Source organism: Arachis ipaensis, chromosome B8 (genome assembly GCF_059453495.1).
Source record: "Arachis ipaensis isolate K30076 ecotype BB chromosome B8, ASM5945349v1, whole genome shotgun sequence".
Classification (NCBI taxonomy): domain Eukaryota; kingdom Viridiplantae; phylum Streptophyta; class Magnoliopsida; order Fabales; family Fabaceae; genus Arachis; species Arachis ipaensis.
Window position 1 is genome coordinate 42,186,198 of NC_142443.1, and position 14,507 is coordinate 42,200,704.

Consider the following 14,507-nt stretch of genomic DNA (forward strand, 5'->3'; position numbering starts at 1 on the left):
AGTCCAAGCGTTGTGGAATAATCGAATCCTTTGTGTATTCAGTTAACAAAGAATATTTAATTTAAAATTTGATTAAAATTTAAGAATTCATAAATAATGTACTTTTAAAAAAATTGATTTAAATTCATATCCTGGATTCATAAACTGAAGTTTCTAATTTCAGATGTTAGTGGAATCAGTTTAAAAAGAGACTCCGAATGCAACTTCCAAGTACATATTAACTATCTTATCTAAATAACATGCATATCCATTTATCCACGTACCCAATATTTGAATAATTAAATTTATTCAGAAACAAATTAATATTTAAAAGAGTTTAATTTTGATCATTATAGTTTTACACAATCATCCAATCAGATTTATATTATCAAATTCGTTTTAAACTTAAAATATTTTCATTCAGTTTACTTATTATATATTATGCTTCACACGTACATCACTACTCTTCTCCGTAGTTAACAATGGAGAAAGGTTGCTGTGCTACATGTCTTTATGTGTCTGTCATATTATTAACTTTTGGGGTGTTATTTGCCTTCATATTATTGAAAGATAATCAGACATCAGCCATTGGAGATCCAGGCATGGAAACCGATAACCTTAGAGTTGCCATTGAGTCTTGGAATCAATGCAACGAGGTTGGAGAAGAAGCACCAAATATGGGGAGCCCAAGAATGGCAGATTGCGTTGATGTTAAACACCTTCATTGTCGCGGTAAGCACACAGCCAATATACCAAGTTATTTATTTTGTTAAAAGATTTACCATCTCTTTTGAGTCGTTTACAATGGTTAAAATAAATTAGTAGGGTTCTTAAAAATAATCTAGCAACTTAAGACTAGTTAAACATATATTTACAGATCAAATCAGATTAGTCAAAATTTTACTAATAACTAGGTGTTTCAATAAACATGTTATGACTATGACATGATTATTGATAGTCTATTAATATACATTATTAGTGTACAACCAACTTGAGTTAGTCAATTAGTTATCATTCGTTGGATTAAATAAGAGTTGGAGGTTTAAATTTGGTCTGTAAGCATATAATAATTATGTTTGAGTACATTGAATATCTCCGAAAATAATAGGTTTATGGAAAGAGCAAAAATACTTTTTGCACATTAAAATTCTGCTACTAAATCAACTACACCATTTATTTGTATAATACTAGTAGCTAATTTTAGTAGTTGATTTTAACGTAAATCTAGTATGGTTGTATAAAGAAATATCATGACTTAGTGATCCCTTTTTTCTTCTTCAGAGCCGACCTACCATCACAAGGTGGAAGAATGGCAGAACAGACTAGGCTTATCAAGCAATCCACGCCATATGCTTCAGACACAAAGTGTAAATGAATATGCAGCACGGAAGGAGCTATACTTGGGAAGCAAATGCGAGGTTCCCGACACTCCGTGGTCATGGCAGTTCTGGATGATAATGCTCAAGAACGGAAACTTGGACACAACGGCCGCCATGTGTCCAAAGAATGGCTTCAAGTCGAAGCCATTCCCGCAACCGCCAGAGTTTCCCTGCTTTGGAAAAGGGTGCATGAACATGCCTTCAATGTACCACAACTATACCAAAGGTTATGGTGAGGAAGAGAAGATCATGAAGGGGGGTTTCTATGGATCATGGGACTTGGATGCTGATGCCAAGGAAGCAATTCATATGAATGATACATCTTATTACTCTGTGTCTTGGGAGAAGAAATTGTGTGAAGGAAGCTGGGTTTTTCACAATTTGTTGAAGACATCTTCTAAGTATCCATGGCTAATGCTATATTTGAGATCAGATGCTACAAAAGGATTCTCTGCTGGATACCATTATGAAACAAGAGGCATGTCGGTAGTGGTATGTTCTTTTTTCTCTCTAACTATTCAATTAATTCATTCTGTGGATATGTGGCTATTGCTTTCAAGTCTAAACTGATGTTTTCTAAGTGTGAATAACGTAAAAATATTCGAAAGACAATAAAAGTCAATCCAAAATAGTCAGACGTTGTTTTATTTTGTATTCTTTAATTATTACTGAAACAAATGAATAATTTTAGACGTAATAAATATGTAATTATAGATGTTACATATATGAATTATGGATGTTAAGTTACATAAAATAATTCTGTGTTATTATCACTCGAATAATAACGATAGTTGTTTGCATAGGTACCAGAATCACCTCATTTTAAGGTAAAGTTCACCCTTGATATCAAGCAAGGAGGGGGTCCAAAGAGCCAATTCTACCTCATGGACATAGGAAGTTGTTGGAAGAACAATGGTGAGCCATGCAATGGGGATGTAACCTCAGATGTTACCAGGTATAGCGAAATGATCATAAACCCGGAAATTGAAGCATGGTGTAAACCCAGCCAGCTTGAACAATGTCCTCCTTACCACACCTTTGCCAACGGCACCCGGGTTCACCGGACCAATGCAACACACTTCCCTTACGACGCTTATCATATCTACCGTGCTCCAGGCAATGCCAAGCACTTGGAGGAACCAGTGAAGACCTCTGATCCGTATAGCAACCCGCAGCCTCAAGAGATTCTCCAGATTCTGCCCCATCCAGTTTGGGGCGACTACGGGTATCCGACGAAGAAAGGGGAAGGGTGGGTTGGTGATCCAAGAACTTGGGTCCTTGACGTTGGAAGGCTCTCTCAATCACTCTATTTTTATCAGGCAAGTTAACTAAAATCAGTGGCATATTCTACTTGAATGTGAGGGAATTTCTGAATCTTGGCAATGATTTATTTACATATTTAATGCAGGATCCTGGAACCAAACCTGTGAAGAGAACATGGACATCAATTAACATAGGGACTGAAATATATGTAAGTGATGTTGGCCATGTAGCAGAATGGACAGTTAGCAACTTCGATATTATTCTTCCAGTCACAAGTTCTCCTTATGGATGGTTCTAGAATCCTTTTTCATCTTTTACTATGCCATGTTGGTAATTAAAAGATAACTCCTCAGATTTTGAATTAACTTATATTATGTTCATTATTTTAGCTCAGTATTTTATCTTGGCCCTGTTGGCAAAGTTTATAGATAAAAGAAAGTAGAATTCATATTAAATTCCTAGTTCTTTTTATAACTTCAGAGCTTGGATAGATATTTTTTTTCCCAAAAATAGGGAGATAATCTTTGCATCAAGATGGAAAAACAATTATCATTTTATTGATCAATTAAATGATGTACATATATAATTACATAGATGGTACTCTGAAAGAAGTGAAAAACCATACCTAAACCAGACTAAAAATTAAGCAACTTCCTAACCCTCCAACTCCAGGCATAGCATAGAGCACAGAGCATATAACATGTCTCTAACTCAATACCTCCTAACAACCTATGATAATCAAACACTAAAAGCACCCCGAGTGCCTGTGTGCAGCCACGGCTACTGCAGCAGCACCAACTGCACCAAACTGAGATTGTGCTTGAATCAACTTAGCATCAATGGCAGAGACATGATCACTCTTCCCGTGCTGGTAGTATGGGTTGGTATTAAGATCTATAGCCAGTCTCGCTGGCACATTACCCTGCTGGGATGGAAGTTGGTGTTTGCCTTGTGAAACATCCTTGTATGCCTCCGATGGTGTTTTGGGGTTTGTAGGGCACATCCTTTGGAAAAAGTGTGGAGAGACTGCTTGAGGAAGAGTATTTCGGTAGAACATCTTTGGGTCATAATTGTCTTTCATGTTTCTCCCACTATCATAGTATGAAACCGTCGTCCCTACAGCTCTACCCGGTTTTGCTGTGGCAAAGAAAGAAAACCAAGACACTTTAGTTCAGATTCAGTTTCATAAAACCAAGTCACAAGGGATTATTGAAGTGCTTTGCTGAGCTACACACACATATTTCCTGCTTTTTTTTATTTTCTCTATACTTTCCGAACTTATGCATTAATCCACTTACAAAATATAATTAAGGTAAGCACCATTTTATATACAGCTTATACCTGTTGGCACCTTTGGTGGAGGTCTTGAAGGCCTTATTATATGACTGGTTGAATTAGATTCTCCAGCAGCTCTCGAAATCTTAGATGCATCTTCTGCAATTTGCTTGTTCTCATTCGGAGGGAATGATGGCTGGGCACTGGGAGTAAATGTACTAGAATGTACCGTGGACCTTTAAAAATGAAGTTGCATAATTAGATAACATATCCATGAGAAATAAAACATGCTACCAAACTCAACACGTGAGCAAGAACCAGAAACTAAATACAATGTCTAAAACGACAAAGACTTTCAGGGTTAGTATGTGATAATCTTACCTTGGAAGGGAAGCATGCTTCCTCTCCGGAGGAATCACAGGGCCACTTTTACCATGGTTTTCCTCAAGATAAGCAAATTGCTTCCTCAAATGATCTATGGCACTGCAAGGAACATATGTGCATCAATAAAATGCATTAAGTATAAACATACACTACACCTGCATCTATTACATCTGCAAGTAAAAAGCTATGGCCGTTAAATTAACCTAGGATAGACGAAATTTGTCCCTTCCATTCCATTCATGTAATCTTTGAGAAGCTGAGGATGATACTCCAGAATCTCTCGATACAGTAGTTCTCTAACATCCTCCCTATTCAATCTTCTCCTCTCAAACTCAAATTCCAATTTTGAAATTGGCTGACATGAAGGCTCTCTCTCAACTTTGGCCAAACCCTTGAAGAAAGGATCAGCTAGTGCCTATCAACCAAACAAGTAGATAATTTCTTTCAGGTTTATATTGAGCAAAAGAAAGATAATTTTTTATGCAAAGAACATAAAATTAACTCAATTTGATATTCCATAATGGGACACATAATATATGCCATAGTAGATAAGAAAATCACCTCTTGGGCAGTTGGCCGCTCCTTTGGATCAAATGCTAAAAGCCTTTGCAGTAGGCGAAGTGCCAATGGATCAGCATTTGGAAATTTCTTTTCAAATGGCACAGGAGGTTTCTTCCGCATTTCTGTGAGGTACTTCCTGGCCTTCTCATTTCGAACCTGCAATAGTTAGAATAAGGTTAATTGCCAAATACTTAAAATACACTTCACTAAATCACATAAGAATAAGATAAAGTGAAAATGAAACATAAACGTAAGTGTGATCCATACTCCTGCAATAACTTCGGGTGATGGTGTCCCAAGAAGATCAGTAATCAAATCTAATTGATGCACAACACTTTTGCCAGGGAACAACGGTTTTCCTGTTAGCACCTCAGCAAAAATGCATCCTATGCCCCATATATCAATCGCTGGTGTATACTGCACACAAATGCAAACAAAATCAGAATATTAAAGTAGTAGGACAATTACACATTCCAACCAAACCATTTCAGGGGAACAGACAAACCGACACAGTTACCTGAAGGACAGATAATTCAACTTCCAGGAGAGATCAATAGTCCTCCCTGAACAAGAATTTTTATAATCTAGGCATTACTGTTTACTATAAAACACACAAAGCATTTCATACAACAATAAGCACAACATTGCAAGTCATGTAAGCAAACCAGTGTTTCAATTTCTCCTTTTTGGGTCAAGCATGTTAACCTCGTTACATAGTGTTACGATAATGATGAACAGAAGAAGATAATGATAATCATATGAAATTTCATACCATTCAGCCTGTTCGAGAAAGTACAGTTTCCTGCATATGACTGCCAACTCATGTCCTAAGAGTTTTCTACGGCAGGATTTCACTAAATGCCAGTTCATCAACAATTACACAACTACTAAACATTAAACATGAAGTTGTTACTCCATGACTTAATACCCATGGCTTTTACTTATAAGTTATAACACAAGTCAATTTTTATACATCAGATCAGAATTTACAGGGGAAAACCTTGAGTCTTTATTGCTATTAGCTATCTACCCATAGCAATAACTGCTAATTCAGTGACCAAATTAAATGTATACTGATGTATAAGTGATGCAGAAAAGATTGGCATCACATGATGACAGTAATTTGGGAATGAAGCAAGCATAAGAAATTGTAAAAAGCCAAGATCCAAGAAATAAAACAATTTAAGAGATTATAAGATCAAGGAACCAGATGATTGTACTTCGGTTAAACATTCTAGCAGCTTTTGCCAATAGTTCACTAGTGATAAAATACTTGGATATTATCAAAACTAAGTCAAATCAACATATTCATATAGTTCAGTGTGCTAGTCGAAGTGTTGGCACCAGAAGGACATGCTAATGTCAAGTTTCTAATAAAGGTTCTAGGAAACATTAAATTTAAGATAATTGAGGGGCACTATCGTAAGAACATTAGATAAAGCGTCAGAAAGACAAACTAGCTCAACCAAGACAGTTAAGCTTTATTAATTCAAAAATGTGTCTAGAAACTACAATAGTCAATAATGTCAATAAAGTTTCTGTTATAAATAAAGCATGGATGACCACATAGTTACGCCACAGAAGACTTAAACAACAAAGTTTAGCAAAATTATACCTTAGATGAGAACGATCCACACAGCTCAGGGGCTCTGTACCATCTAGTAGCAACATAATCCTGCAATCACCAAAAGGAAATATGAGAGATGGAGACCTCATGGAAATAACTGAACATATAAAAATGGCCATATCTATCTTAAATTCAACTTAAATAAACCCTCATTACCGTCCAAAATATTGCAGTTGGTTCATCATTGAATGCAACTCTGGCAAGTCCAAAATCACAAATTTTGAGCTTGCAGTTTGCATTAGCCAGTATGTTCTTGGGCTTAAGGTCTCTGTGATACACATTTGCTGTAATCATACATAAGATCATTCAAAAACAATTTAGCTTCATATTTCAAGACAATATAACAGTGACAGAAATAGAAACAAAGGCAAAAATGTGAGAGAAAAGATAGATGAGCAGATACCTGTATGCATATACTTCAAAGCACGTAGCATCTGATAAAGAAAAAACTGATGGTGTTCGCGGGTCAAGTCATCATTAGCTTTGATGACTTGATGGAGATCAGACTCCATGAGCTCAAAGACCACATAAATATCCTTAAAATCTCTCTTTGAAGGTGGCAACATGATCCGCTTAATATCAACAATATCAGGGTGTCTTAAAAGTCTTAGCAACTTGACCTCGCGCAGGATTCTAATGGCATCGGATATATGCTCAAAAACATCATTAATCTTCTTTATTGCAACTTTCCCCCCAGTGTGTGTGTCAATTGCTGCACAGACAACTCCATAGCTACCCTTCCCTATAACTTCAAGAATCTTGTATCTGTTGGCATCCCCATAGTCGGTGAAGAAGTCCAACTCTTTCATGTCCTGCAGATTGACATGTAAGATGTAAACTATAATCAAATGAAAAACAGATTCTTTAAAACCAAGCAGAAACATAACTAGTTAACCAAATCCCTTCAAGCTTTGGTATTGAGTAAACAATAATTCTTTCAAAAACAAACTCTTTCATCATAAAATCTGAAAAAAATAATAATTTGAGACAAACGAGCACCAGAATATGCAAAAGAAGTTTTTAACAAATGCCGAAAATTAATCAAATGTACGGAGAGCCCATAACAACTAGCTAGAATATCATTCATGAACAAACTTTTTTGGCTGTAAAGAAATCGATCCAAAAGCGATGGCTATTCCAAATTCATCCTCAAAACCAAATTAGCACAAAATCCAGCAGCAACATCCAAACTTAAAAAAAAAAAAAAAAGAACAATTTTCCACAGAAATGAACCAATAAAATATCCCTGAGTTTCCAATTTTCCATTTTCTTCACAATTTCCACAGAAAAGACAAAAGCGTGCAATTAGAAAAGAAAGAACCTTCTTGAGCTGATCTTGCTGCATCTTCTGTTCTTCCTTTCCTTTTCCTTTTCCTTTTCCTTTTCAAAACAGATCGAAACAGCAAGAAAACTTCACCGCACAAAAGAAGTGTCACTAGCTTCGACGGATCGAAACAGATCGAAGATCAAGGTGAAACCTCAAATTTGCGGCGAATCAGCTGGAAGAAACGGACCGATTAAGCAGCAAAATCCTCGAAGGTTTTGGAATTAGGGTTGCAAATGGAGATGAAAAACCCTAGAAATGAAGATGCAGCGTAAACCTTCACTTCAGAGGATCTGAACTCAGGAGAGAGAGAAGAAGAAGAAGAAGAAGAAGAAGAGAGAAAGACAAGTTGAGATATGAGAACAACGAAGAAGGTTAGGGGAGGTGGGTGAAAGTTGTAAACTTTCTAATTATAATTTTATTATTTATATTTATTATTTATAATTATAGTTATATTTTATTTTATTTATTCATTTGTCCGTTTATGTCTAGAAAACTCCAACAAACTATGAAAGTACGAATTGAAAACCCGTTCTAATCTCTCTACTGCGTTCAGTTAATTAGTTCATCAAATAAATAACAGTAATTAGGGTTTAACTAACATCTATTTAAAGATATATATTAAGATTCTTATCAATAAAAACTTTTAAATATTTTATTTTAATAATATATAATAAATACATTCAAAACTTAGATTTTGTATCATTTATAAAAAAAATTTTAATTTATGACTAACATATAATTTTGTAACACATTAATTAAATTTTAGTTGTTAATCAATAAACCAAAGCTAATTGGCTTAAGACTAAGTTCATGAAAATCGATTTGACCTGGTCGATTGAATTGGTTAAACCGTGAATTGACAATAAAAACTATTCGATCAATAGATATAATCGTTTGTTTTAGAAATTATTTTTAAACCGCTGAAGTGGTCGAAAATCGTCTAATTGAACCGAACCGAATCGAAATTCGGCCGATTTTCATATTTGAAATTTGAACGACGTTGTTTTTTTCATTAATCAAAAAAAAAGGGAAAGTATGAGGAGCCAATGGAATATTTATACAATGTGTATAATGGAAGTTTAGAGAGTATTAGAGATATAATCATTAGTGTTACCTTTTCTCATCAGGTTAAGAGTTCGAGTCTTGGTGAACCCCAAAATCAGTTTACGTTTTTGGGAAGATGTTTATTATCACTAGTACTCGGATGGTTATTCTAGATAGTATGGGAGATGTTCATTTTGTAACTCAATAGCCCATTATACACATTGTACAAATAATCCATTGTATCCATTGTCTCCCTAGCGGGATCCAAAAAAAAAAATAGTAATCCATAACCCTAATGGCCTAATTCCTTAAGGCCAAAAAACCTAAGGTTCAGTGATTCCACCTTCATGCATTTTCTTCCTCGCATCCAACCACTGTACATTCTTCCGCCACCGTCTCGCCTTCCCTTCGCCAGAGAAACCCCTTCCGTCATTTGTCTTCACCGCCCCTTCCATCATTACCGTCTTTTTCTTCTTTGTTAACTTGTATGCGTGTCACCTTCCATCATTTATTTTTTTATTGTTATCCTTCTACTTTTTTTAATTTGTTGTAGGAAATAGTTGAGAAGGATGACAACACAATGTTAAGAAGGAAATTATTAAATTGGTATTACTGTATTAGGGCACTTTTTTTATTATATTCATTGGATATCGGACTAGGTCCAAATTTATCGTTACATTCTTTACATTAAATGGGTGAATATCAATTTCGACTTCTGATCATTTTTTCGAAGGACTATAACGCCTCTAAGAAAAAAATATTCATTTCGGCCCCTGGTAATTAACTTTGTGAGACTGATTAGTCCCTCTGTTAATGATCTTTTTCAAAAACATGCTTGTGTAACTTGTTAATTACTAAAATATCCTCCATTTAATTTTTATAAGTAAAAATAATTTAAAAATTATTAATATTTCTTGATTCTACACAGTAAATTTAGTCAACGTATTTACAAAAAAGTAACAAAAAAAACTAACAATTACCCCTAAAAGACAACGAAACTCCCAACAAAAAAAAATTATGAATCCTAGTTGACTCTTAACGAATAAATTAACAGTTTAACATGCTATGTAGGCTTATTCTGTTAGTATACAGAGAGAAAATATTGATAAAAGAACTAACCAGTCTCACATAAATAAAGTTCAAGAGCCAAAAAAAATAAATTTTTTTTGTTAAAGGTTTCATTGTCTTTCGAAATAATTGTCAAAACCATTTAGATTTTTTTTTTTAAATTTTATCACTCACTTATACCAAAAAAAAAAACATTTTATCACTTATATTTTTAAGGCAAAATAAAAAATATTAATTTAAACATCAAGATTAAGGAACCTTTATATATTAGATATGAATAAAAATAACTTTAAAGAATAAAAAAATATTAGTTATTATTATTATTATTATTATTATTATTATTATTATTATTATTATTATTATTATTATTATTATTATTAAATGATAAATACTTTTATTGTTCTTTGTTTATTTCAAACTATATATCATATAATACAATAACTTTGTATATATTATTCATTTTATTTTAATATAATTTGGTTGATTACCAATTAAATAAATTGAATAGTTTAATTAAACTTTTGAATATGTAGTTTTAACGACTTAATTTTCAGTTTAATTTTTAAAATTTTATTTATATAGGATTATGAGACTTTAGTTAGTGTTATATTTTTAAATTCATGTATTTTTAGGATTTATATTAGAATATTTTTATATTTAAATGTATTTGTTTATAATTTTATATATAAATTTAATATAATTTAATTATTTTGGTTAAATAATAGTTGAACTGCCAATGAGTAATAGCTCAACTGCCATAGTCTCTACATACTCAATAATTAAGAGGTTGCGGATTCGAGTCTCATATCTTTAGTAAAAAAAAAAAGTTGAACTTATAAAATTGTGAATAAATAACTAAAACAGTTTGATGACTAATTTAGTTTTTAGAATCCTACTTAAGAATTAATTAAGAGTAGGTTTTTGATAATTTGGTGCATTAAAGTGATAATAATAAATATTTGAGTCAAATATATTTTGTAATTTAATTGAGCCATACACAAAGTTGTGTAGATATTTTTGTTCTTAAATCTTAAATCAACCACTTTGATCCAGAATCCAAAAAAAAAAAATTAAAATAAAAAATAAAGAAACAACTACTTTGATATATAATATAATTTTTGTTTTAGTGAGACATTTCACTGTAAAAATAAATGCATATTTTCGTGTTAGAAAATTACCAAGTTGGAACAATAAAAAAAAAAGGTTATTTTTTATAATTCAAAAAAGTATTTTGTTTATGGAGATGAAAAGCATATTCCTTCATGATTTCCTATGAGAGAGTAACAAAGTCCCACTCATAAAAAGAAAATGGTATATAATAATTTCAAGAAAATACTTAGATATACTCATCCGATTCTAATGATCCATCAAGGCAACTCCACTCTTATCTTCATCAACTATTGAATTGAAACTATCATTTCTTTTCTCCTACTATTCATCTCGTTTTCATAGTCATTGCCCTATTTTAAAAACAGTGATTAACTATAAATTAAACTCTTACAAACAAAAATTCAAGTAGACTTTTATAATTTATAATTTAATAAAACTCTTGAGCTCAGAAAATACTTATAAAATCATTTGTAAATTTACAAATAATCAAACCTCTAAGTCCTCAATATTTTACCATTATTGTATTGTTCTACAGTATTAGAGAAAGTGAAAATTACACTTGCTTGATAAATTGCTACTTGTTCTAGATATTTTGCAAAATCTTGTTAGTATTCATAGATTTGCCACTCATAATAATTTGTTTGAATTTCATTTTCATGTTTGTTAGGTTAAATCTCAAGACATCAAGGAAATTATATTCCAAGAAATTCCTAAGAAAGGGATTTATAAATCCTATAATATTGCCATCATTTAATCTGTTCCAAAATTCATGTATGACACTGAAATTTTATCATCTAGTCTTTCTAATTCTGATTCTAATTTTAATTCTGTTTTACCTATTGTTTATGTTGTAAATTTATATGCTTACATCTTATGGTACAAAAGATTAGGTCATAGTGCCTCCAAAATTATAATTGATGTCATGAGAAAGAGTAATATTGCTATTCAATCAAATAAAATACAATATGCAGTTTGTGAATTTTGTAAACAAGCAAAGATGCATTTACTTTCCTTTAATTCTGATAATTTTAATTTTCATTCCCCTTTAGAAATGGAATATTCTGATATTTGGGGACCTATTCCTCTAACATCTTTTCATGATGTGGATGCATTCACTAGATACACTTGTATCTATCTATTACACTTATTTGCACATCAAAGGATAAGCTTTCAAGTCTTTCTTCAGTATAAATTACTAGTAATATGCAGTAAGTACGCAATATGAAAATAAACATAGTCATACAATGTGTTTATATTATTAGTGATGTATATTTGGTTTTTGAAAAAAAGTTACTTTATCATTTTTAAAATTAATGAATATTAATTTAAAATTGGAAAAAATGAAGTATAAATTAAATGATTTGAAAATAAATATTGTAAAAAATTTAATTTTGTAATTTAAAAATAAAATAAATGAGATTATATTTCTTTAAATGAGTGAGAATGTTACTATTTAATTAACTGTATTAAATCATTGTTTACAAGTTGATTCAATGTGTGTTGGAGAGTAATTGACTTAAAATAATGGAAAAATATTTTATATTTTTTAAAAAATTAAGAATTCTATGTGAATATATTATTTTAGTTGATATTTCAAAAAATAAAATATTTAATTTATTTGATAATAATTCAACCATGTATTATTAAATAAGAATTTATGAAGTAAGTTTTTTTCTCTTGAATTTATGAACTAAGTTAATTTATGTAGGAGTATTAGTTAATGAATTAGTATTAAAATTTTTATTTTTAAAATATTGGATCATTTCCATACAATGTAAGTCCAATCACCTCAATCAATCTAATCTACTTATTTATCAAAAAAATTCAACTGTAACAAAACAAGGAACAACCCAATTGTAATAAAAAGTAGAGTTAAGTATGATTTTAGTCTCTAACGTAGAGGTCGAAAATTTATTTTGTTTTTGGTCTTTTTTTCGTTATAAAATGGTCCCGAAGGTTTAACTTAATTTTAAAACCGTCTTTTGGACCAAAATGCCTTTTCTCCTTCTACCCTAAAATCAAGTACAAACAGAAGCACAAGCAGGAGTAGAACCAGAAGTAATAACAACAATGAATCAACAATGTAATCAAGCAGAAACATGAGCAGAAATAGAAGCAGGAGCAGAACAACAACAACAATGAATCAACAATGTAATCAAGCAGAATTAGAAGCAGGAACAGAACAACAACGACAATGAAACAATATAACTAATTAGAAGCAGAAGCGACCAAAAGCAACAATAATCAGAAATCAACAACAGAATGGAAGCAGAAGCAGAAGCCGGCGAACCACCCAAAACCGCCATCACAGCCATCCCCTGTTCTTGCCTTGAACCAAAATCCACTGTCATCGAGCACCTCCGCCGAGCTCAGAGGAGCAGCAGCGAAATCCAGCGACCGGACGAGATCTCCTTCCACGCCTCGAATCCTAACGAGCGAGTTCGTCATGGCAAATCTACGCACGTTGAGACAGTTCGGCGAGTACGGTGCCGCCGCGGCATGCGATGAGGCGGAGAATCCTTTGTGGAGGCTGCACCGGAAGGAGCCAGGGTGCGTAGTGGGAGAACACATGCAGGTCCGCTTCTGCTGGCCCTGCCTCTTTACGGTCGTCAGAGCACCGGTTCGAGGCGCCACTGAAATAGAACGGTTTGTTGAAATCGACTGGTCAAGGGAGAACCGAACGGACGAGGCCGGCGCGGAGGAGGGACTGCATAAGTTGGCATGTGTGAAAGAAGGTGGTGGAGCGAGAGGTGAAACTGGAACTGGAGGAAGCAATCCAGAGGAAGAATAAGAAGGTGATGGAGAGTGGGAATTGTTGCAGAATATAGGAGATGGTGAGAGAGATCGGAACACTGGTGCTCTTGATTTTCTAGAAGTTAACGCCATTTTTTCTGCAGAAGAAGCAGCTAGAACGAGAGAGAAACAAGGAGAGAGAAGTGATGAGGTGAGGTTTTTTTTTTAATTAGGGGTATATTTGGAATAAAAATTAAAAATTTGATAAAAAGGACGATTTTAAAACAAATTGAAACTTTCGGGACCATTTTGTAGCGAAAAAAAGGTCGAGGACGAAATAAATTTTCGGCCTCTACGTTAGGGACCCAAATCATACTTAACCCTAATAAAAATTAACAGGCTATAGTTATCTTAATTTAGACAATTTTTCTGGTTTAATTACCCAACACCATCTTGACCAATTACTTGACCAATTACTGTACTCTATTACTTCTACTTACTTCCTGACTTTTCCTGTCACACCAACAGCAACACGCGTTTATCATATAGCGTGGTTAGCTCATTTCAGTACCTGTTGAAGAATATTAATTTCAGCACCGTAACATTATCCATAAATTATTTCCTTCATCTAATCCTATTCATTCCAAACAAGACCTACCCCATACCTTTTTAAATATTTTAACTATAACTTTTCACCTCTCACCTTCTTTTACTATTGTTATCTCTGCTCTATCTAAATCAATTCCATCTAATACAT

The 14,507-nt window shown here is 33.0% G+C and overlaps 2 protein-coding genes and 1 pseudogene across 2 annotated transcripts; 1 reads left to right on the plus strand and 2 right to left on the minus strand.

The window, feature by feature from the left end:
- Positions 1 to 461: 461 nt before the first annotated feature.
- LOC107610993 (uncharacterized) lies at positions 462 to 2,919 on the plus strand. Its single transcript, XM_088495551.1, has 5 exons — positions 462 to 711; positions 1,171 to 1,185; positions 1,261 to 1,850; positions 2,162 to 2,677; positions 2,767 to 2,919. Exons 1-5 carry the CDS (start codon positions 462 to 464, stop codon positions 2,917 to 2,919), a joined length of 1,524 nt encoding a protein of 507 aa, XP_088351677.1.
- Positions 2,920 to 3,156: 237 nt separating this feature from the next.
- Positions 3,157 to 8,212, minus strand: LOC107613048 (mitogen-activated protein kinase 19). The gene is made up of 10 exons (XM_016314882.3): positions 7,790 to 8,212; positions 6,872 to 7,280; positions 6,625 to 6,752; positions 6,457 to 6,516; positions 5,109 to 5,258; positions 4,842 to 4,997; positions 4,484 to 4,695; positions 4,278 to 4,379; positions 3,963 to 4,132; positions 3,157 to 3,758 (listed from the first exon to the last, which is right to left on the minus strand). The coding sequence occupies exons 1-10, from the start codon at positions 7,811 to 7,813 to the stop codon at positions 3,367 to 3,369; spliced, it is 1,803 nt and encodes a 600-aa protein (XP_016170368.1). The 5' UTR covers positions 7,814 to 8,212; the 3' UTR covers positions 3,157 to 3,366.
- A 5,049-nt stretch (positions 8,213 to 13,261) lies between these two features.
- Positions 13,262 to 13,903, minus strand: LOC107610992 (uncharacterized; annotated as a pseudogene).
- Between the last annotated feature and the right edge of the window lie 604 nt (positions 13,904 to 14,507).

Coding starts and splice junctions, on each gene's coding strand:
- LOC107610993 (XM_088495551.1), top strand. CDS start 462: ATGGAGAAAGGTTGCTGTGCTACATGTCTTTATGTGTCTGTCATATTA. Junction 1,851..2,161: donor CAAGAGGCATGTCGGTAGTG/GTATGTTCTTTT, acceptor TTGTTTGCATAG/GTACCAGAATCACCTCATTT. Junction 2,678..2,766: donor AATCACTCTATTTTTATCAG/GCAAGTTAACTA, acceptor TATTTAATGCAG/GATCCTGGAACCAAACCTGT.
- LOC107613048 (XM_016314882.3), bottom strand. CDS start 7,813: ATGCAGCAAGATCAGCTCAAGAAG. Junction 6,517..6,624: donor CAACTGCAATATTTTGGACG/GTAATGAGGGTT, acceptor TGGTGATTGCAG/GATTATGTTGCTACTAGATG. Junction 4,133..4,277: donor AAGCATGCTTCCCTTCCAAG/GTAAGATTATCA, acceptor TCATTTTTAAAG/GTCCACGGTACATTCTAGTA.